Source organism: Cynara cardunculus (assembly GCF_001531365.2).
Source record: "Cynara cardunculus var. scolymus isolate 2C chromosome LG 15, CcrdV1, whole genome shotgun sequence".
Taxonomy (NCBI): Eukaryota; Viridiplantae; Streptophyta; class Magnoliopsida; order Asterales; family Asteraceae; genus Cynara; species Cynara cardunculus.
Window position 1 is genome coordinate 16,945,433 of NC_037542.1, and position 22,965 is coordinate 16,968,397.

The 22,965-nt window shown below is 34.4% G+C and overlaps 4 protein-coding genes across 7 annotated transcripts; 2 read left to right on the plus strand and 2 right to left on the minus strand.

The window, feature by feature from the left end:
- The first annotated feature begins 1,355 nt into the window (after positions 1 to 1,355).
- Positions 1,356 to 6,916, plus strand: LOC112528288 (tetraspanin-10-like). Its single transcript, XM_025139285.1, has 11 exons — positions 1,356 to 1,590; positions 2,503 to 2,615; positions 2,868 to 2,922; positions 3,013 to 3,068; positions 3,205 to 3,252; positions 4,871 to 4,919; positions 5,121 to 5,204; positions 5,468 to 5,535; positions 5,621 to 5,746; positions 6,411 to 6,486; positions 6,628 to 6,916. The coding sequence occupies exons 1-11, from the start codon at positions 1,537 to 1,539 to the stop codon at positions 6,691 to 6,693; spliced, it is 795 nt and encodes a 264-aa protein (XP_024995053.1). The 5' UTR covers positions 1,356 to 1,536; the 3' UTR covers positions 6,694 to 6,916.
- Positions 6,917 to 7,220: 304 nt separating this feature from the next.
- Positions 7,221 to 10,759, minus strand: LOC112527279 (serine racemase). Of its 4 annotated transcripts, none has more exons than XM_025137814.1 (7): positions 10,693 to 10,759; positions 9,719 to 9,917; positions 9,537 to 9,623; positions 8,671 to 8,901; positions 8,147 to 8,220; positions 7,880 to 8,066; positions 7,221 to 7,557 (listed from the first exon to the last, which is right to left on the minus strand). In XM_025137814.1, exons 2-7 carry the CDS (start codon positions 9,892 to 9,894, stop codon positions 7,308 to 7,310), a joined length of 1,005 nt encoding a protein of 334 aa, XP_024993582.1. In that variant the 5' UTR covers positions 9,895 to 9,917; positions 10,693 to 10,759; the 3' UTR covers positions 7,221 to 7,307. The 4 variants fall into 4 exon arrangements, with proteins under 4 accessions (XP_024993582.1, XP_024993583.1, XP_024993581.1 ...); XM_025137815.1 differs by lacking the exon at positions 10,693 to 10,759 and adding an exon at positions 10,011 to 10,157; XM_025137813.1 differs by lacking the exon at positions 10,693 to 10,759 and having other exon boundaries at positions 9,719 to 10,167.
- Positions 10,760 to 11,972: 1,213 nt separating this feature from the next.
- Positions 11,973 to 14,991, plus strand: LOC112527281 (probable phospholipid hydroperoxide glutathione peroxidase). The gene is made up of 6 exons (XM_025137817.1): positions 11,973 to 12,201; positions 13,341 to 13,417; positions 13,532 to 13,593; positions 13,726 to 13,844; positions 14,505 to 14,672; positions 14,760 to 14,991. The coding sequence occupies exons 1-6, from the start codon at positions 12,157 to 12,159 to the stop codon at positions 14,790 to 14,792; spliced, it is 504 nt and encodes a 167-aa protein (XP_024993585.1). The 5' UTR covers positions 11,973 to 12,156; the 3' UTR covers positions 14,793 to 14,991.
- Positions 14,992 to 16,446: 1,455 nt separating this feature from the next.
- LOC112528738 (AT-hook motif nuclear-localized protein 5-like) lies at positions 16,447 to 20,484 on the minus strand. The gene is made up of 5 exons (XM_025139779.1): positions 19,529 to 20,484; positions 18,887 to 18,954; positions 18,425 to 18,556; positions 17,570 to 17,731; positions 16,447 to 16,915 (listed from the first exon to the last, which is right to left on the minus strand). The coding sequence occupies exons 1-5, from the start codon at positions 20,028 to 20,030 to the stop codon at positions 16,712 to 16,714; spliced, it is 1,068 nt and encodes a 355-aa protein (XP_024995547.1). The 5' UTR covers positions 20,031 to 20,484; the 3' UTR covers positions 16,447 to 16,711.
- Between the last annotated feature and the right edge of the window lie 2,481 nt (positions 20,485 to 22,965).

A 22,965-nucleotide genomic window follows, 5' to 3' on the forward strand; every position in this document is an offset into this window, starting at 1 on the left:
GGATTCAAGCTTGAGAAATTACAATCGAGTTCGAATCGACTATATCAATACTCGAGCTTTGACTTGCATCATTTAAACCCCTAATTGGTCTTATAAAATTTTACCCTTAATTATAAAATAAAGAATATTTTTTTATACTATTAAGGGTATAATAGTCCTTTAATCAATTAAAAAACATAATAATTACACAATCCTCTAATTTTTTCACATGAAAACACCAAAAGAGTGTCATTAATGATACTTTCAAAGGAATCATGAGCAACCGTCCAAACCTCATAAATAATACTCTTGTAGTATTTACCTATATTGGCTTATTTGCCCCCTCTACAATCATTCTTTTACAATTTTGACCCCCAAAAATAAAATTGTTGATTTGACTTTATCCCAAGACAAAATTAATTTTCAATAATTATTAATCAACAAAATAAAAAATATATATATTTTAAATTTTACTAGTTGGGATTTATTCTAAATTAAAAATGAAAAAATAATATAATTTCTTATTAAAAAGTCCAAAACTTTTGTTTAAATAAAATAAAAATTATGATTATTTTTAATTTTAAAAATCTATATATATATAGTTAAATTTATTAATATGTTTTGATTTTATTTTCTAAAAAAAATTCTAGAAACACAAATAAAATCCAAGTAAAAAAAGTCATCAAAAGGATCTCCAACTGATTTTCTATAATTTCTCTAAAATAGAGAATAAAAAGTCAAAATCTTCAAAAAGAATTATGTTTAACTTCAACAGATTTTTTATTTTAGAGATTTCAGCATCTATTATATTATTTCTGTATTTTAAAGAACAGTATAAAAAATTTAATAATTCATATTGTAAAGTTTCTCTAGTTTTATATAGTTATAGTTACACTCTCCTAAATTTATACTATATTTTTAAAGTTTGTAGTAAAGTGTGAATTATGTTCGTTTGGCTTATTAAAAATTATGACTTTCATCCTTATACTTTTGAAATTAAAATTTTCATCCTTGGACCTAACTTTTTTAGTGATTTACCATTAATTACAATGAACTAAAATGCAATAAATTGTAAATTACATAAAGAAAATCAATGAACTGTAAACCACATAGACAAAAAAGGTAATTTCAAAAACACATAGACTAAAATATCAATTTTTAAACCACAAGGACTAGAAATGTAGTTTACTCTAATTTAAGACTTTAATGAAAAGCAAATAGGATTACCTTTGACTAATTAAAATCTTGGAGTCTGTTGTTTAATATAAGAATTTGTCTTGTCGGATTTTATGGGTTCCATGAAGCAACTCTTGAAAATCACATTCTTTTTCGAGCTTTCCATTAACAAGATCCACGTCCCATTACTCGATTCTTTATCCCAACTCAACCCTGATTGCTTTCCCGCTTCCTTTTGCTTGAAGTGCAAGTGCCACCCTCTCATTCTCGTGTCTTTCTTTCTTATGTCTGCCTTTTCTTTTATCGACAGAAACTCAGGTTTGATTCCCAAAGAGAGATAGGAGTTGAAGAAAGAATAGGGTTTTTCTTTTTGGGGATAATATGAGCACAGGAACAAGTACATTTGTGATAAGATGGGTCAATTTTCTGACTATGGTATGTTACTATGTCCCCCACTTTTGGATTCTTTGTTTAAACCCTCAGTGTTTTGATTCTTGAATCCGTGGTGAAGAGATCCCTTTATGATTTTGTGTTTTCTTTTGGTTTAGCTGGAATATGCGTCTTGGGTGTTTGTTGAAATGCTTGAATGGATGTTTGTAGGATCATTGAAATTTATTTCTTGAACTACTGACTTATTGGTTGTTCTGGGTTTTAGTAAGCTCAACTCCTCCATGGATATTCTCAATGCTGCGAGATATAACTTCTTTTGTAGTAAGATAATTGTGTGAAAACTTCAACCTCATTTATGATCAAAAATTTGAGCTTCTGTAGTGTCTAAGCAAGAACTACAGGTTTTTTGTTAGTTCTTGCTTTATTTTCCTTGCAGTTTAGTATTACAGACACTGTTTTTGAATTCTTGGGGCCAGTTTGTTAGCAGCTTAATGGGATTCAATCTTATCTGGTCAGCTATACATGATTTTTTGGTAGTGGTTTAATTATATAGAAAGTGGCTTATTTCTAGGGGGTGCTTCATGCAAAAAGCCAAGTTTTTTTCCAAACCTCCCCCTCCGAAAAAAACACGCTCCTACCATCTATGAGAAAACCTCCCAACCAAAAATCTTCCCAATCTATATAGACAAATTAATCCACACAGACAGCTTTATGCCTTTATCCATATAGGACTCGATAAAAAACCAACCAAACAACCCCTTAGGTCCATTTGGCAGCACCAATTCCAGATGAACCCTTGAAAGTTTTATGGGTTTGACACAGTTTCATTAATGAATCGTTTAAGTGTTGCAATTTCAGCTTGTAAACTAGTATCAATGGAAGATTACTTCCAGTTTTGGAAGGACTTTTTGTTGTCTTGACTGATATCAGACTTAATGGTCATCTTTCACTGTTTAGCTAGTAGCTGTAGCGGTCATTGGATATGGTATCTGGATGAGCTCTCATCACGATGGTTGTCGAAAGTCTCTCACGCTGCCAGTTATGGCCCTTGGCTCCGTGATCTTTCTAATGTAAGATATTCTATCATCTTTCCATTGAGAATCTTGAATCAAATCCTACAAAAAAGGCATGAATTCGGCATCAAACAAACTAGTTTCTTACTTCTAAATTGATATAAACTCTTCCTTCTTTAAGATGAACTTGATATCAACAATAAAAGTTTGATCTTTGATGCTTAATTATACTTTCTTTTTGGAAAGCAGGAAGTAAACAGATCTTTTATTTCATACACACTCTTAATTTTGTGTTTGTTTGAGTTGCAGATCGGTTATTGGGTTTCTGGGGGCAGCAAAGAACAACTCTATATTGTTATGGATGGTATATTCATGTACCGAAATTGTTACAAGATCTAAATTCATGATTCTTGCAGCCTCTTAATCCTTCATTATACTTCTAATTGAATTGCAGTATTTGGTCATGCTGTGCTTGGTTTTGGTGGGGATCCTTATCTTTACTGTCTTGGTGTAAGTATACTTGATAGATACACGATTATATGCTCTACATAGGACTTAAGTTATACAAACGTTAGTTCATATAGATACGAAGCTTCTTTTGGAATTTGAATTCTAATGAGTGGTTATTTCTATTATTTCATTGTAGGTTTATGATCACAAATAATGGCTCTGGTCACACTGTTGCAGGTTTGAGGTAAAGTTCAAAGGCACCTTTGTTTTAGTGTTTGCTCTTTAGGGTGCTTTTGGTACTATGTACATGACAGAATAGAATAGGAATCATTATCCATGTTTGATAGGACTTTTATATGGAACATAATGGAACAGGCGTGTTCCACTCCCTCCTCATGGAACAAGGTGGAATAAACCTATATTTTACCAATATACCCTCAAAGTAAAATTTAATTCTCTTCTAAAACATCAAATGTGCCTCCATCTTTAAATTTTATTTATAACATTTTATGCCTTTAAAATTTTCACTTTATTGTCCCTAAAATGATACTTTTGTTCTGTTTCTATATTTTAGTTAATTTATTAAATATTAATAAATAAAAATAATAATATAGAAAAGCTATAAAATAAACATTTGAAACTACATGAACTTTTTATTTTGGTATCATTTTAACTTCTTGACGAAGACTTTCCAATGATATATTTTGTTATCAGAATATTTATTTTATTATAATTAATAAAGTACATAAATTAATCAAAATACATAAAAGATATAAAAAACTCTAGGGGGAATTGGTCATTTTACTTGTTTTGTCATGTCCAGTTCTGTCTTACCAAACACTGAACAGTCTGGATACCAAATGCACCCTTAGGGTGCGTTTGGTGCCCAGACATGATTGGACAGGACAGGACGGGACAGGACAGAACAGGACGGGACAGGACAGGACAGCTGTTCAGCGTWWGRYARGACAGGAYAGGAYAGAACTGGTTAAAATGACCAATTTACCCCCAGTGAGCTGTTTAGTGTTTTTCACTATGAAATGCATTCTGGTAACACTGGTCCTACTACCACTACAGCCCTAATAATTCATCAACAACAACAACATTCAGCAATCATAATCAATGTAAACTCTCGAAATAAATCATAATACTTCATTAAAATCTCTAATAAGTACTTAAATTAATCAAGTTGTTGGCGAAATCGAGTACGAAACCACCATCAAAATATAATTCCTTACTTGCATGAAACAAGAAGAAAGGTATTTGAAGAGTTTCTTCAAATTCGTGATGTAGTTGCTTTAAGAAGCAGCAGCGGCCATCGGAGAAGCAGCAGCGGCCGCCATCGGGAGAAGCAGCAGCGGCCATCGGAGAAGCAGCAGCGGCGGCCATCGGAGAAGCAGCGGCGATGGCCATCGGRAGAAGCAGCAGCGGCGGCCATCGGGAGAAGCAGCAGCGGCGGCCATCGGAAAAGCAGCGGCGGCGGCCATCGGAGAAGCAGCAGCGGCGGTCATCGGAAGTCGCCGTCACCGGTCGCCGGTTGAGCGGTGGAAGCGATGGAGGAGAGGAGAGTGAAGGGGAAGAAGGAAGGTATGAGTATGAGGTTTTTGAGGGTAAAGTGGTAAAAAGTTTCTTGTTCTACTTAGTTCCATGGGTAAAGGGGTGGACAACCTTGTCCCACCCTTGTTCTAGTTTGTTCTAGTTAGTCCCACATAAAACCACACCAAACATAGGACAATTGTGTTMTGTCCTGTCCTGTCCCACCCTGTCCAACGTACCAAACGCACCCTTAGAGACCATTCTAAGTTTAATTTAGTAAACCAATGAGGCAAATTTTTTATCCGTTAATCGGTTTCTATAATCAGGTACAAAGAGTATCAACTCCAAGATCATGGTTCTTGGTTTGTAAAGAAAGTAAGTAGATTTCATTAAATGCGTGTTGTTTAGATTGGGTTATTTAGATAAATGACCGTGGGGGTCGCGGTCTATGTCATAAGGTCGTTGATTTAAAAAAAACACTGTCAGAAGGTCATTTAGTTAAATAATCTGGCTTTTAGATTCTAGTATATGAACTCGAAAGTAACCATCTTCATTTGTTTCTTGTTTTCTTCTCAGTTGAACAACACGCATAACTGGAAACACCTTCAAAGTTGTTTTCTGAAAATCGAGGCGTGTAGCAACATGTCAAAAAGATACAAAGTATGTGTTCGATATGTAACTATAATGTGTAGTAGACTTGGGATCGTGTGAGATCAGCTCGTTTTCATGAGACCACATAAATAACATTGAACCTTCACAACAAACCACTTTTCGTACATTTATAATATTTTGCTGTGAAGTTTCAGTGTTATTTTGTGGTTTCACGGTCTCACGAAAACAGGTTGGTTTAACGTAAACCCGACCCATGTGTAGTAATCGGCCACTTAATTCAAGTAATCCGTATTATGATCTGTTTACTGCAGACTCTTAAACAATACAAATTGGCGAGATTAACTCCAATAGAAGCTGGTTGTTGCAGACCGCCATCTGAGTACGCTTAAATCTTCTCTATTCTTTCCTGTTACGTGAAACTTGCTATATTTAGCAAATGACATTAAGATTAAACTGTGTTTTAGGTGCGGTTATCCGGCTGTTAATGCCTCTTACTATGATTTGAGCTTCCATCCTGTGAGTTCTAACAACGATTGCAAACTTTACAAGAACTCGAAAGCGATCAAGTGCTACAATTGCGATTCCTGCAAGTAAAACATCGTTTTCCCCACATTCTAATTCGTTTGTTATTTCCTTTCTTTGTGAGAATATGTTGAACCCCGTTAGATTACTCTCCAAAAGAACCTTTGAGGAAAGGTTCTAACGTATATTGAGGAGAAATGGTGTAAGGGGTTGTTTGGTTGGTTTTCCATTAAGTCCTATATGGGAAACTATTTGTGTGGATTAACTTGTCTGTAGAGATTGTGAAAGTTTTTGTTTGGGAGGGTTTTTCATAGATTGAAGGAACATGTTTTTTAATTGGTAAAGACAAGTTTGGAAAAAACTTGGTTTTCTGCATAAAGCTCCCCCCAATAAGCTTACTGAATAAGTCACGTTCTATATCATTAAGCCACTACCAAACAGTCGTATATAGTTGACCGAATAAGTTATGAGTCTCATTAAACTCATTAAGTTGCTAACAAGCATATGGGCACAGTTTGTCCCATCATGTTGAGTGGGGACAGAAGGACACAGTCCTCAAATTGATAGACCTTGGCTTTGATATCATGTGAGAATATGTAGAATCTATTGGATTACTCTTCAAAAATAATCCTTTAGCAGAGAACGGAGGTTTCAACATATATTGCAGAGAAATGGTCCAAGTCTAGCAAATTATGTCTTCAAAACTTATGATTCTATCGTATTGTGTTTCAGAGCCGGAGTAGCAGAGTACATAAAAACCGAATGGCGAGTGGTTGCTATCTTCAACGTAATCTTGTTTGTTATCTTGGTAAGTCGTTCAAAACCACTCAAAAGACCAATTAACATCGAATTATATCAAGTTTTGTCTTGAATTTACGAGTTTTTGGAATGTTTTTCAACCATTTTCGCTTAGTTTCGATATGTTTATTTCCATCTTGCCTGATGGCAGTCGATGATCTATTTCGTGGGATGCTGTGCAAGACGAAACGCTGCCAGATTGCACTTGAAATCTTGAAAGATCGCTACATTAATCTTCTTTCAAGCAAAGCCACAACTCAAGAAATCGAAAGTTTAGTTCTTGAAGAAAAACTGAAAGCTCCGACCGACCACGTTTGATTGAAACGGACTCGAGGAGGGTTTTGACTCACGAACTCGAAACAAATTTATGACTCACGTCACATGGTTTCTAGTTTTAAATGCTTTGTTGTCTATTTCTATGGCTGCTTTATTTATAACTGTGTGGGTTTGGGTCTGCTTGCAAACACCTCGACTAATCTCACAGGGTCCTAAAGATAACAAACAGTCTGGAAAATCCTAACTGGCACTCAAACCGGCAACTTATGAGAAGGAGGCGGCCCCAGGGCTTGGCCTTTATTTGCCGGTTCAGCTAGCCATCAATGGGATTAGATTCACGACCTAAAGGTTGTAAAAGATGCAATAATACCATCGATCAAAGTCCCCTCGATAGTACCCAACACAATTCATTTTCTATGTACAGTTGACGAATAAATGCGTACGTATTTAAAAAGACTAGAACTCGTAAAAACTCGATTTGACCATTGAGAAAATTTGTGAATCACAACAAAAGGGTTCGGGGTCCAGGACTCATGGTTCAATACAAGGTATAAATTATCGGTTATTCAGTGATTCCCACAAAACGCCAAGATCTACATTACCTCCTGAAAGCACGATCCCAATGTTACGAGTATCCTTCGAAGCAGGATTTCGCTTGAAACTATCCGAGAGAACAGCAGCAAGACCTATAGCACCACTAGGCTCGATTGCAACCTTAAGTACCTCGTAACAATATCTCATAGCTTCAACGATCTCTTTATCTTCCACAGTTATAATGTCGTCAACAAGATCCCGTACAACAGGCCTACGTAAACATCGAATTTTCAGACATAAGAAATTTGATATAGACCGTAATCTATCATCTTCTCATCAATGTGGGATAACCAAAACAAACACAACTCAACATTTCCGAATACTAAAATCTCATAGTGCCACATCATTAGCTGTGGCTGTTCCTTTTGGGTGCGTTTGGTATCAAGATATGACAAGACAAGGCAAGACAAGTAAAAACATGACAAAACAGTTGTTCAATGTTTGGCAAGACAAAACTAGACTGGATATAACAGATAAAATAACCAAATGCAACCTTTATAATATAAAAGATAGTGCTAAAAATATTATATTACCAAGTGAGATCTCCAAGAGAAGCTCGAAGCCCGTCCGCAATGGTGTTGGTCTGAGCCAAGGTTATGATTCGACCAGATGCTTTTGATTGTGCAGCATCATCAGCTCCTTTTGGCTCGGCAGCCAAGACCCGTATGGCCGGATTGATCGACTTGGCTCCAATCGCGACACCAGATATCAAACCACCGCCTGCAAGTTTCTAATCGACATGATAAAGAAAAACTAACCAGCCAACTTAACAGCAAGAGATCCAAAGATGGTATACAAACCGCTTATCGGAACTATTAGGGTGTCGAGGTGTGGCACCTGATCAAGAAACTCGAGCGATAACGTACCCTGCCCACTGTAACATAAAACGAGCGATCTTGAACAAATTTTGGAAATATAAATGCAATAAATCATCTTAAGGGACTCCCAGCTTATTCGTTCATCTATACATGACTGTTTGGTAGTGGCTTAATGATATGCAAAGTGGCTTATTCAATAAGCTTTCAGGGGGGAGCTTTATGCAGAAAGCCAAGTTTTTTCTAAACTTCATCCTCCCAATTAAAAAACACGCTCTTTCAATCTATAAAAGAACTCTTCCAAGTAAAAAATTTCTCAATTTATACAGGCAGATTAATCCACTTAGACAACTTTATACACACACGAGTTAATAAAAAACCAACCAAACAGCCCCCAATACCAGCAACTTTTGGTCAAAAACTGCTCATTTTGCAATTTTGCAATGAAAAGTTAAGTATGATGGTTCGAAATTTGATCACTTGAAGATTAAATAGAACGACTTTGATACCTTATGATACGGCCATCGTTATATGGATGAACAAGGGTGGCACCAGTCTCGTGTAAGACCTTGTTCGCTGTTTCCTCTCTGGATTGCATATTAGCCTCGCTCCATATAACTTGACCTCCATAACGTTTCACGTTTTCAACTTTACATTTTGGAGCGTTTTTCGGTATGACGATATACGCAGGAATTCCTCGCAGTTTTGCAGCTAAAGCCAGTGCTGCAGCATGATTACCACTGATTCCAACCACAAAAACAGAGTGAATATCAAATTAGGCTTTTCCTTCGTTTGAGAACCATCTATTCATGATATTCATAATGAATAATGAAAAATATTCATGATATTCATGATGAAAAATGAAGATATTCATAGTATTCATGAATTATACATGATATGAAAATGCATGATATTCATGAATATCATGATTACCACTACAAAATCAGAGTGAATAACTTTCCAACCCCTCATATTAGACCTTGCCTTCATCTAAGAACCATTTTTTTTATTAACCTGGATATCCAACCCGCTATACGAGCCGACTAATCCTAGGGCGACCACCTGCTTTGCGGGTAGCCCGGAGTCACCACATTTGAACCTCCGTGGTCACAAGGGAATTTTTATTCTTCCTTGGATTTGAACCTGGAACCGCACTTTTGACCTTGGAGCCCAAGCTCAAACTAATCAGGCACCACCCTTGTGGTTCATTTAAGAACCATTTGAACCCTCTATTCATGATATTCACCATTTGAATAGTTGGCATATTCATTGTGAATAATTCATGAATAGTTGGTTCCCAGGGTTCCTAAATGAACTTTCCCCTTACAGTCATCATTCTTAATAAAAATGCAAAAAGGATAGCTTCGCGTAATACCTGCTATGAGTTACAACTCCTTTGGCTGCTTGTTCGTCGTTGAGAGAAAAGATAGCATTCGATGCACCTCTAAACTTAAAAGCTCCACTGATAACCATCAAACAGAAAGCACCTAAATTCAACTGTAATGAGCAAAGCTATGCTAGTTCCCTTATAAAGAAGGTTGATAAGCCATTTCTTACCCCTTTTGAAAGCATTCACACTTGAAAAATAAACTTTTTCCGGCAATCAAGTTCAGGGTTTCCGAAGATAAGACCGGAGTTATATTAACATATGGTCTAATAAGCGTTTGTGCTTTCGAAATGGAGTCGATATCAGCAGCATATTTATGGTGCTCTTTCTGGCTCTTATCTTCCATATCAGAAACCGGAAAGCAGTTTCCTGTTTTGCAATTGGGAGCAGATCAAACTTCTAAAGTTACTGCAACGAAAAAGAGCATAATGCTGGAGTAATTAGTGGGTGGTCGAACCGTACAGAAGTTACAAATACAGTAGTTGTTACAAACTACTAACACGGATCAGAAGGCTTCAGAGCGTCCATCCCTTCAGGGTCAGAAGGCTTTGGAGCGTCCGTCCCTTCAGGACAGAAGCTCCGTGTCAATCAAAAACTTCTGAACAAGACTCAAAGGCTTCAGAACTTCACTTGGAACATTCAAAAACTCATTTTCTGTAAGTACTTCTCTTCATAAAATCCGTAGAGGTTTTGGATCATCACTAGGGGCCTTGCCACTAAGACCCCGGGGCGGCATCCAACGATCTAGGTTCTAGTTAGCTTACACGAGTGAGCATTCCACGCCTTCTAGCTCATGATAGGAGCTTAACTACCAACCCCATATTTTCTTGTAAATCCAGTTACATAAAATAAACCAATGATTTCACTAAAATCACATTTTGTAGGAAACAAAAATGGGTGATCGTTAAGGGGCCACCAATTCATCCAGAATTTGGATCCTAACCACATAAAGAATCACAGATTTGACTCATTAGATATGATTCTAAAGGATTGATGGCAACATTTAACCTAGAATCAGGGATGAACAAACTGAAAATATATGCAAGAAATTGAATTTAGGAGTTAACAGGTTGGACTTTGCGAAATCAAAATGGGGTTCTTGATTGTAGAAAGAGATCATGAAACACAAGATACAGAAAAATACCCTTTTCGAACAATCAAAACCCAATACAGAAAACTGAGTTTCTTGATGGTAAAACTATAAGAATAAATCAAATTGAAAGCCGTAAATAGTAATCAAGAATGGGGGGTTTTGAAGAAACTTGCCTGTGGAGAGTGTGGCTTAGTTCCAACGATCCACAAAGATTTTGAAATCATAAAATACACACATTCTTTTAAATTTAATGATTTTTTCTAATAATATTGTAATTTTTTTTAATTGATATTGGTTTTGATTTACCTACATGAAATCTATGTTCCTTTTTACTTTTTAGCATGTTTTAAACTAATAATTATAGTATTTAATTATTTAAGAAAATTATTATTTAATTACTAACCCAAATAATTAAATAATTCAATTAAAYTGAATTTCTTATTATTATTTTTATAATTAAAACATATTTTAGTTATGAGTTAATTAAATTAACTTGATATATCTGATATTTCATTTAATTTTTTATTCAGTTAAATATTTCAACCAATTATTTAAATAAAATATATATACAACATAAAATAAACAACCATATCAATATAATTTATAAACACAATTTAATTATGTAAATCGAACTGAATCGTTTTTAAAATTGTTTATAAATCGAATTAAATATTCAGTTAAATCCAATCATAATATGATATTCAATTTAATTATGTATTTTAATTATATCCGATGATTTTCCCCAAACAGGAAATTAAAATAACATTTTTTTAGCTATGTGATTTATATTTTATTTTATTTTTTACCCATGAGTTTCTAGAGTTAAATATTATTCAATTATTATGACGTCATTGCCCTCGCAATTCCATTTGAAACACGCCAAAACGTTCCTCATTTCAACAAAGCATCGCGTTGGTTCTATATATTTACACATAACACCCTTACACTTATTCTTAATCCACTAATACCCCATAGTATTATATAAATAATCACATCATCCAGACATAAAATGAAACAGAATTAGATTAGATAAGACAGAACATATAAAATAATCAATTTTTCACCTAATGATTAAAGATTGAGAAATCCTTGGGATCTCGTATCCTGGTTATATAAGAAGTTCTGCTTGTGCAATGTTAAAGGTAGATTATTGGAAATACCTGAAATTACAAGGGGGTAAAATGTAATATATCGTCAAGCAGGATCTCTTCCACACGATCAAAACAACATCATCAGCCGTTAGATCAAATCTTGACCGTTCATTTCTAAACCGACTCGTTTTCTAGAACAACGCAAACAAACCCACCACGTTGCTCCCTCCGTATTCATACGTATTCACACATAATAACGTTTTCGATCGTGTTCTTGATTTCGACTATAAATTCCCCAAAATCTCATCCTTCCTTTCATATAAGTTGAACCCATTTCAGCTGTCTACAAATTATATAAGTTGTTTCTTTTCATCAAGCAATCAATTCAAAAAGATTACGAATTCTGTTTGGATCAGATCATACGATGGCCGCACAAGCAAAGAAAACAGTTTATGACTTCACTGTGAAGGTTTGATCATTTCAGAATCGTTTTCATTTAGTGATTTTAATTTGAGATTGTTTTTCATCTAGTGGTTTTAATTTTGAAATTGTTCTCATTGATCACGTCTGGTCTGTTTGGAATTAAATTAGGGTTTTTTGTTCATGGGTCTTCTGATTGAATTTGGTTATTCTGCAGTCTTGTGGGGTTTCTTTAATCAACGATGGTTATGTCAAAAGGATACGTAGGATGCTATACGATTATAGAAACAAAATTTAGGGTTGAGATTCTTTTGCATCTTGTCTTGATTTGTGATTGTTTGGTTTGTGGATTCATGTTTGTTGAGCTGTTCATGTTTCTACTGATCGATCGGTTTTTGACGATGATCTTTTCCTTGCAAAATTGCGATCGGTCTTGGAAATTTACTAAAAAGCTTCCATTGGTATTAGTGGATTCTGAGTTCATATATGAATTTGGAGTTGGGTTCTCTCGTGAGAACAGCATGTTTTCGTGAGACTCGTTTGACCTATGTAGACACAAAAACACACTGAACCTTCAAAGCTAAAATCCCACAAATGTACAATACTTTTACAGTGTTTTTGTTGTCAAAGGTTCGGTTTTTTTACCATCATGATGTTCTGCACTGAAAGTTCAGTGTGACGTGCCTTACCAAAAAAGTCCATGATCCCAAGTCTATCACTTTGTCGACTTTGCAAAAGAAGTTGTCATCTTCTAGTCAACATGTAAAGCTCAAAGCAAAGATTTGTTGATCTGAAAGCAGTTTTAGGGTCTGTTTGTTAGTAGCTTAATGGGGCTCACAGTCACAGGTTATACGGTAAGCTATGCATGAGTGTTTGGTAGTGGCATAATGATATAAAGAGTGGCTTATTCGGTAAGTTTTTAGAGGGAAGCTTTATGCAAAAAAGCAAGGTTTTCCAAACATGCCCCTTCCAATTTAAAAACACGCTGCTTCCATCTACAGAGAAACTCTTATCACACAAAAAACTTCCCGGCCTATAGAGACAGATGAATCCACACATAGAGCTTAATCCATACAGGACTTAATGGAAGACCATCCAAACATTTCCTTGGCGATATATGGGTTTATGGTTTAGTTAAGGTTCTAATTTTAGATAACTTACATACCCTTTCGATTCTTTTTCTTCCAGGATGTAAAAGGGCAAGATGTCGATCTTAGCAAGTACAGGGGGAAAGTTTTGCTAATTGTCAATGTTGCTTCACAATGGTATGCTAAAAGATTCGAACTTTTTAAGTTAGATTACAGCATAAACACCCCCACGAGAATCTTTGCAAATGTTGTATTTCTTCTTACCGGTTTCCTCGTTATTTGTTGGTGCAGTGGCTTTACTAATTCTAATTACCCTGAGTTGACAACCTTGTACCAGAAGTACAAGGATCAAGGTTGGTTTTTTTGGCTTTTTGCTCGACTCTTTTGAGCTTTCCTATGATGATCCTAATATTTTATAGCCTTTTTCGGGAGGAAGGGTTTTTGCAATCAGTCAAATGATTCCAAGCTGTTTTTGTGATTTACAGGTCTTGAGGTTCTTGCGTTCCCGTGCAACCAGTTTGGCGGGCAAGAGCCTGGATCCAATGAACAAATCCAGGAGTTCGCTTGCACCCGTTTTAAAGCGGAATATCCTGTCTTTAGCAAGGTTAGTGATGTATACGAGATTCTTATTTTTGTACTTAGAAGGGATTCATAAACAAACTTGGTGTTGTATCCAAGATTCATATTAACATAGAAGACTTTCTTGATTTCGCAGTACGTGAATAAGCTTACCATAAGTAAGCTTATTCTTTCAGCTTATTGAAAAATCCCAGTTTGGTTAGCCTTAAAGATAGTTTTTTGAAAAGTTACTCCTAGTAGCATTTCAACAAGCTTTAGGTCTTTTTTCAATTTTTTCCAATTTATCTTTCGGTATATTCTTTTAGGTCATTGTATATTGTCATCTAGCTCATCAGCTAGTTTCTACCAAACATGACCGGCTCCTCAGCTAGTTTCTACCAGACATGACCGGCTCCTCGGCTAGTTTCTACCAGACATGGCTCTTATACTTTTTTCAATTTATCTTTCGGCATGTTCTTTTACGTCATTTTACATTGCCATCAAGCCTATCAGCTAGTTTTTTCTAAACATGACCGTCTCGGTTGGTTTCTACAAAACATGACAAGTTTTTATCAACTAACAGCTAGTTTTTCAGCTAGCAGTTTGCTTATCAACTAGTTTGCCAAATATAGCTTTTTATCGTTTCTTACAATTGGGGAGCAAACCACAACCAATTGCACTACTCATGTTGATCAATGTGATTCAGGTGAACGTTAATGGGAAAGAAGCAGATCCGTTGTACAAGTTCTTGAAATCGAGCAAAGGAGGGTTTCTCGGTGACAGCATCAAATGGAACTTCACCAAGTTCTTGGTGAACAACGAGGGAGAAGTGGTCGATCGCTATGCTCCCACAACGAGTCCTCTGAGCATCGAGGTAAACCATGTTTTTATATCGTTAATTATCCGATTTAAAAAATCGAATGATTTGCTAAATATTTGTGTTTGCATTTGGTGATTGCAGAAGGATATAAAGAAGCTGCTTAATGCTGCTTAAATAAGTTGGTGTCTGATGATGGGTCATTTAGCAATAAATTGTTGGCAAATCCATAATTATTAGTTGTTACTATGTAATTAAGTTATCTATGATGTTAATGTATTAAATTAAAGGTTGGATTATTATTTGGAATATTGGGATTTCTTGACCCATTTTTCTTGTTTCTTGTGAGAAATTTTTAAGTTATATTTGCAAGCAAGTGTTCGTTTGTTAGCAGCTTAACGTGATTTACAGTTTATTCGGTCAGTTATATATGATTGTTTTGTAATGGTTTAATGAGGTAGGAAGTGACATATTCAGTAAGCTTTTAGTATGAAGCTTTTATAGACCCGTCTTTATTAAAAATACGAACTTTTTATTTAAAAAAAAAAAATTCCAAACAAAAGACATTAATTCATAAAGACAGCTTTAGAGGGAATTTTCAGCTCCACATGACTAGTAGTGACTTAATAATATAGTAAATGACTTATTCGGTAATTTTTTAGAGAAAATTTTATGCAACAAGTCAAAAAAATTCCAAATCTGTCCCACTCAATTAAAGAACACACTCCATGAAAATATCCTTCTAAATAAAAATCTTTTCAATTTATAAAGATAGATTAATCTACACAAACATACAAGATTTAATGGAAAACCAACCAAACAAACATTTAATTTCATATAAATAACATTACTCACATTAACATAATAAAAACCAACAATCACAAAGATGTGCTTGATTGGTGTCTAGATATCTCAAGTCCAAATTCAAGAAAGAATTAAAGCTTCTCTTTTGCTCAAATGCAGTGATTCCGGTCGCAAAACAGGTGATCGTTCTAAGATTAGTCGGTTCACATAACGGATTGAATATTCAGGTTAATTAAAAAAACATACCACACAATCATTAATTTCACATAAATAACTTTATTCGCATAAAACATAATAAAAATCAAAAAAATCATATTCTTTAAACTTCATTTCGTATCTTTTGTTTCAGTTTTTCTCTAATTAAAGATGAATAGAATAGTGAATAATTTAAATAATTATGAGTTTATAAAACATAAAATTATTAATTAAATAGTACAAGTTGAATTTATAAATAAATAAATAAATGATGAAATATTATAGCAGTGGAATGTTCTTCAGCCTTGTCCCATGTTCATCTATTCTGTTTTAGTCGTCGACAATCTTCACAGAATTTTCTTTTATTAATTCTTGGTTCCATCTTAGTTCATTTCCATCTCCATTTTGAATCAAATCTAGATTTTCCCCTCTTTTGCTTTGATTTAATGGTGATTTGTGAAATTGCAGATGAAGAAGAAACAACCGGGAAGATGACGACGATGGTGGTGGCGAAGGGGCGGACAAAGGGCCATGCTTGATCGATAATAACTGTGCTGTGCTCTCGTTTGCAAAACCGAAGGTTTTTCCACCAGGATTTGCCATGGTGTTCGTCAACGACGCTTTTGCACCAAAGATCGTTAGCTATTAAGAGGTAAACAAACAATCTCTCACTATGAAATGGGGTCCATAAGATGGAATCTTTTTCATATCCCAGTTTCCACCACCTTCCTCCGATGAACCCTTCCACGAACAGAGTCAATCTGCAAGTAACACTGTAACAGCAATCAATGGAGTTTTATAAAGAGAACATGAAAACCCAAAAAGATTTGAAAAAAAAAATCCCATCAGATTGACCACAGATCACGTCTACCAGAGCAACAATGGCGGATTTGAGTTCCAAACAAACGTCCTAGAGCTACTTCCAAATAAAAAATGCCGAGACTTTCTTCGTTACAAATACGTTAGCCCATGATCCCATCTATAATCTACAGACAAAACGACATAAGGAGGCTAAATAATACGATTAAAGATCATCATCAAATCTCTCTTTTTCACCATTTACAACAACACAGACGCCTATACAGAGATATGCCCAATCATCCACGGGTTAGATCGATCTCAGTATGCGAGTTCCTCAGCTCGTTGCGTGAATCCGGTGGCCAAGCAATCGGGTGTTGGCTAGTTGTCGGGCTAGTCTCATTGGTCTCAACACCTGGACTCTCTTCGTCTCTTGAGGCTGCGTCGTTTTTCGTCTTTCCTTTCGAATTGTTGCTACCATGGACAAAACTGCATACCACCACCTAGAAAAAGGAAGATTTGTGTTACGATTACCGGGTTCTTTAAGGATGCGTTTGATACACTGGACAAAACAGAACAAGGACCAATGTTCCCCATTTGACAGGACTTTTATTCCACCTCCAGCTCTACCTCATTGAACAAGATGAAACAAACCTATATTTTACGAATATAACTTCAAAATAAAACCTAATTCTCTACTAAAACATCAAATATGTCTCACTCTTTACATTTTATTTATTGTATTTTATGTTTTTTAAACTTTCATTTTACTATCCTCAAAATATTATTTTCATATGATTTTTAAATTTTGGTTAATTTATGTAAATTATTAAATATTGATAATAAAAAAATCATATAGAAGAGGTATAAAATAAAAATTGGAAACTACGTAAACTTTTTCGTTGCCATCATTCTAATCGTCTTGACGAAAAGTTTTTAATGATATATTTTGTTATAAAAATATTTATTTTATTATAACTTAATAAATTGCATAAATTAATCAAAATATATAAATGGTATAAACAACTCATTATAGGTAAATTGGTTATTTTATTTGTTATGTCTTGTTCAGTTCTGTCTTACCAAATACTGAATAGTCTCGGATACCAAACGCACCCTAAAGAATGTATAACTTGAAGGTGGTGAGAGAATGATACCTGGACCAAGCTGGATGCGATAAGCCGACCGCCAATTGCACCTCCAATGACATGACCATCGGCACTGCAAACAGATATGCTAAGACCCCCAGTTCGATTGTTGAGTGAACCGGTTTCAGGGAGCAGATAAGAACCTGATAAGCATAGTATCTCGAAACGGCCCTAGAAACAGTTAACGCAACAAAGTAAGGGGCTGTTTGGTTGGTTTTCCATTAAGTTCTGTATGGATAAAGTTGTAGTCTTTCTATACAGATTGAAGCGTTTTTAGTACACAGAAGAAGAAGCATGTTTTTGATTAGGAGGGGCATGTTTCTAAAAAACTTGGCTTTCTGCATAAAGCTCTCCTTACAAGCTTACTGAATAAGCCACTTTCTACATCATTAAATCACTACCAAATAGTCATGTATAGCTGACCGAATAAGTTACGAGTCCTAACAAACAGACCCTAAGATTCATTAACGATAGAGAAAACATATGAAACACCCATATCCAAAACTTCGGACTAATCCAATAACCACTAAATCAATTTAATACCATGGTGGAAACCAGTGATAACCCACAACTTTGAGCTTATAAAGAACTTTGATGAGGTTGACCCCACCATCATAATGGTACAAGGATCGGCTCTTGATACCATTTACGCAACTGATTGGCCTAATAACCTTCAAATCAACTTAAAACCATGGTGGAAATTGTTGGTATTCCACAACTTTAAACTTATAAGGAGCTCATAAACCTAATTTTCATTCATTTGAAACGGGTTGTTACAGCACTCGTAAGTTATAAACAACCCTATAAAGTATTTAACTGCACACCGTTTGGCGGCAAAGAAAGGGGGTTGTCAAACAATCTAACCTCATACGTCACTGTGCCACCAGTAGACGTAAACTGGCGAAGTGTCACTGCAGAAATCGCACCATTGCCTGACAATATGCATAGAGCCCTTGGCCTTTGTTGTGCGAATGACAGAACTTTTGCTGCAACATCCTACCACATATAACCTTGCAATTAGCTTCTTTTTGCAAATGTTTTCATTAACAATTTAATCCATTCGTTCATGGATGAAAACGGTCAAATCATAGACGAACGATTCAATCTATTTGTTCAGCATATCAACTTTTGAGATGGCAACGGTAAACGAATTCAAAATGCAATCTAGTAAATATGATGGGTCCTCTGGTTAAATGACCTTCTGACAGGTTTGAGAATGTCACTTCCATACACAAGAATGCCTAGAAATCTGTCAGAAGGTCATGGTTTCAAAAAGCCTTTGTTAGGAGGTCATTTAGCTGAATAACCCTACACGTGATGGGGTACCTCTCCAGTTGCAACATGGATGATGTGAGGCGTAAAAGCCAGTCCCGCTGAATTACTCATCCATTCACCTAATGAGGGAAAAGAAATGTCAATTACACACGAAACAGAAAAGACCGAATGAAATCAAAAGATTCAAGAAAATCCAAAAGAAACTTTGCACTTAAAAACACCAACAAAGGGCATAAACACCAAGAATAGAATCAAACTCTAGATATAGTATAAGATAACATAACCCAATTTAAAGAATCAAATCAAGAAAGATTACACTAGATTCAAGAATCATTAACCACACCATGATTTTGCTTCCAACTTCCTCTAAAGTAATTTATATAACATGTCGGCACATAAAGCTCAAATCTTGATGATAAAATGATCAAAATAACCACAAGGGTGGTGTCTGATTGGTTTTGAGCTTGGCTCCAAATGTCAAAAGTATCAGGAGATCCCAGGTTCAAATCCAAGGAGGAATAATAATCCCCTTAAATGCAACGGGCTGGATATCCAGGTTAATTATAAAAAAATGATCAAAATATGCTTTGAATTAATCCCAAAAATCATTCTTTATGACTTTACCAAATTTCACAAGAAGAATATACTAAATATCACATCATGAAAACAAGTTAATTTGGGAAGTAAACATACCAACATTTGCAAGTCTTTGCTTCCTACCACTACCAGGAGGCCTCCCTCGGTTCTTTTTCGGGGTCGGAGTGACTGAACCAGGTGAAGCAGCCACCGATGCCGGTGTTAACCCTAATGCCATATGTGACCCATCTGGTCCATATTTCCTTGGCCTCCCTCTCTTTTTCTTGACAACAGAATCAGACCCACTTCGAGGGGTGGTGTTAATGGACATTGCACCACCACCACCGCCGCCACCAATACCACCACCTCCTCCACCACCACCACCCATGTTAATGCCATGGGGGAAAACAGGTGATATGTTGTGTTCCATTTGGTATGTTATGGAAGATACCCTGATGTTGCTATGGCCATGAGGAGACATGTTAGGGTTTGATTGGGTTTTGAAACCAGGTGGTGGAACATGCAACCCACCACCCTGTGAACCCGACCCGGCATGAGAACCCGACCCACTAACCCCTCTGTTGAGATAAAACGATGGCATTCCTTCCCTTCCATCCATGCATTTACCCACTAATCTTTCACCCGCCAAACCACAAAAATTAACAAAATTTTGACAACAAACACCGCTCTTCCCCTAAAAAAATCTACTTTTTTCCAAAGAAACCAAAATTGAGCATCAAAACAGAGAATTTAAACAAAAACCCACAAAATTCTGTGAAGGGTTTTTCATGGGTTTGTCAAGAAACAAAGCAAAAAATAAAACAAACCCATAAAATGAAGAGAAATTCGATCAAGATTGAATACAAAGTTTGGTGCGAAGCTTGAAGCTTTACAGCAAAAGATTTAAACACAGAAACAGGGGCTTAAAAATGAAATAATCCAAGATCAAAGAAAATAAGATAAAATATTAGCCCCAGATGAATGAATCTTTGCAGATAGGCAAAGAAGAATGTTAATGATGTAAATACACAAAAAGAAGAAGATGAAACCCTAGATTTGAAATTGAAGAGGAAGTGAGAAACAAGAGGAGTTTTGGGAAAGGGAAAGAGGGGATAGAGAGTGGGGAAGGGTAAAGACAAAAGTGATCTGATAATAGTAAAAAAATAGCTTTTTTGAATTAAAGTAATCGATAAATTATATTTTTTTATTAAAATACAAATAAATATCAAAAAGTAAACATTAATCTTTTAGCTAAATACCCATTTTTTTATTTAATTTAATAATTAAAATAAATATTTTAATCAGAGCTTTGATAAAAATATCTATTTTTTAGAATATAGTGAAAAAGAAAATAGATATTTGATAACTCAAACTAATACTTATTTATTATAAGATTTTATAAATTGGTTTTGGTATTTTAATAACTTTAGATTTTTTTGAAATGAAGAAAAATTAAGTTTATGTTTTAATTTTTTTTCCTTTGATATATCCTTTTTTCTATTTTAAAAAAAAAAAGTAGAAAAGGGAGTAAAAATATCTCCAAATATAGAAAATCTTCAAAATTAAATGTTATTAAAAAGAAATATATTATTTTATTGTTTTCGGTAATTGAATACTAAAATTTTGTTAAGATAATAAATTTACATTAAATGTTTTATTAATACAGTTAATATTATAATCTTCAAAATAAAAAAATTATAAATTTAATATAATCATTCGAAAATTACCAGAATCTTATTTTTGAGAAACTGTTCAAATACGTTCTTAAGAGACATAAATGACAAAACAACGTTTTTCTAAATGGTTTGTAAATTTTTTCATATATAAAACAAAATCCAAATGAAACATTTATTTATAAAATATTGTTGAATATTGAAAATGAAAATTTTATTTAATTCTTATTAAAAGGAAAATTAAATAAGTATAATACATTCATATTTATACATATCTATATATATATATATATATATATATATATATATTATTGACATAGTATTTCAAGGATTCGTTTGACATTCGCATCTTAGACATCTATATATAAATTATTAAATTATTTTTATTTTTTAAACCTTAGCACATTTATGATTATAATTTAATGCATCATAGATGTTCTGTTTTTTAAATTAACAGTATAATCTATTTATTTATTTTTTTATTAACATGTATATTCAACCCGCTATGTGAGCCGACTAATCCTAGGACGACTACTTGCTTTGTAGATAGCTCGGAGTCACCGCATTTGAACCTCCGTGGTCACAAGGGAATTTTTAATCCTCCTTGGATTTGAACTTGGGACCTCCTAGTACTTTTGACCTTTGGAGTCAAACTCAAACCAATCAGACACCACCCTTATGGTTAATATAATCTATTTATTTATTAATTTAGCATACATTATATATTTTTTATTACAAAATAAAATATAAAAAATAACAAATATCAATAAAACTCAAAATAAAATATGTACTTCTTCTATATATAGATCTTGTAATAAGAAACTTCAAATAAGAGCATTTTTAATTGAGCTTTTTAAACTCATTTTTCATACAAGTTATTTTCAAACTTATCAAACTAAAAACTCATATAAAAATCCACAACAGTATTTTTTATAAGAACCCTTTTGTGGGTCATATATATTTCGTTAACATAAAAATTTATTATACATTTAATAAATAAATTAAAATAATATAAAAAAAACTAGAAATTATTATTTCACACCAACTTTAAAGTAAGAATTAAAGTTTTTATACGAAAACTTAAAAGGATGAAGTTTTTATAATTATTATATTTTTTAATCGGTTAAACGACGATTTTAATTTCAGTATAAAGAAAATGATTTGTCTTTTTATCTTATAATTAAAAGAAATAATTGGAAATTATATATTTATAAAATAATTTAAGAAAATAGGTACCCCTACGGTCTAAAAGGGGTAGGATAGGGTACCCTATGTAGAGGGTCATCTTGTGATGGGGCATGAATGATGTACTTGCACAAAGGGGGGTGTGGTGCAGGAGTGGGGACACAATAAGTCAACAGTTTTTGAAAACAAACAAATAAAGTGTAAAAGGGAAAGTGAAAGGTGGGTGCCTTATTTTTATTTCTTTATTTCATTATTTTTTTTTTCTATATTTCATTTTTTTTTTTTAATATTCATATATCATTTTTTATTAATGAGTCGGGCTTTACAGCAGTAATGTTCAGCTCGGTTCGTTTGAAAACTCGATTGAATTTTTCGAGTCAAGTCGAGTTGAACATTTTTTGAGTCAAACATGCTCATGCATTTATTAATCATACAATAAAAGTATAAAAATTGCCGAGACTTGAATAAATGAGTTAATCGATCGCGAGTTCGAACCCATGAACGAGCATCGAGCTTGAGTTAGATAACTCAAAAAATATTCGAGCTCAAGCTCGAACCTTATTTTGAAAAGTTAATCGAGCTCGATTAACCTACTACTCGACTCGTGTACACCCTTAAATGCATCTAATAGAAGATATATCAAGCTCCTTATAAGACAATTTTTGTTCCTTTCCCTAACCAATGTGGGATTTTATT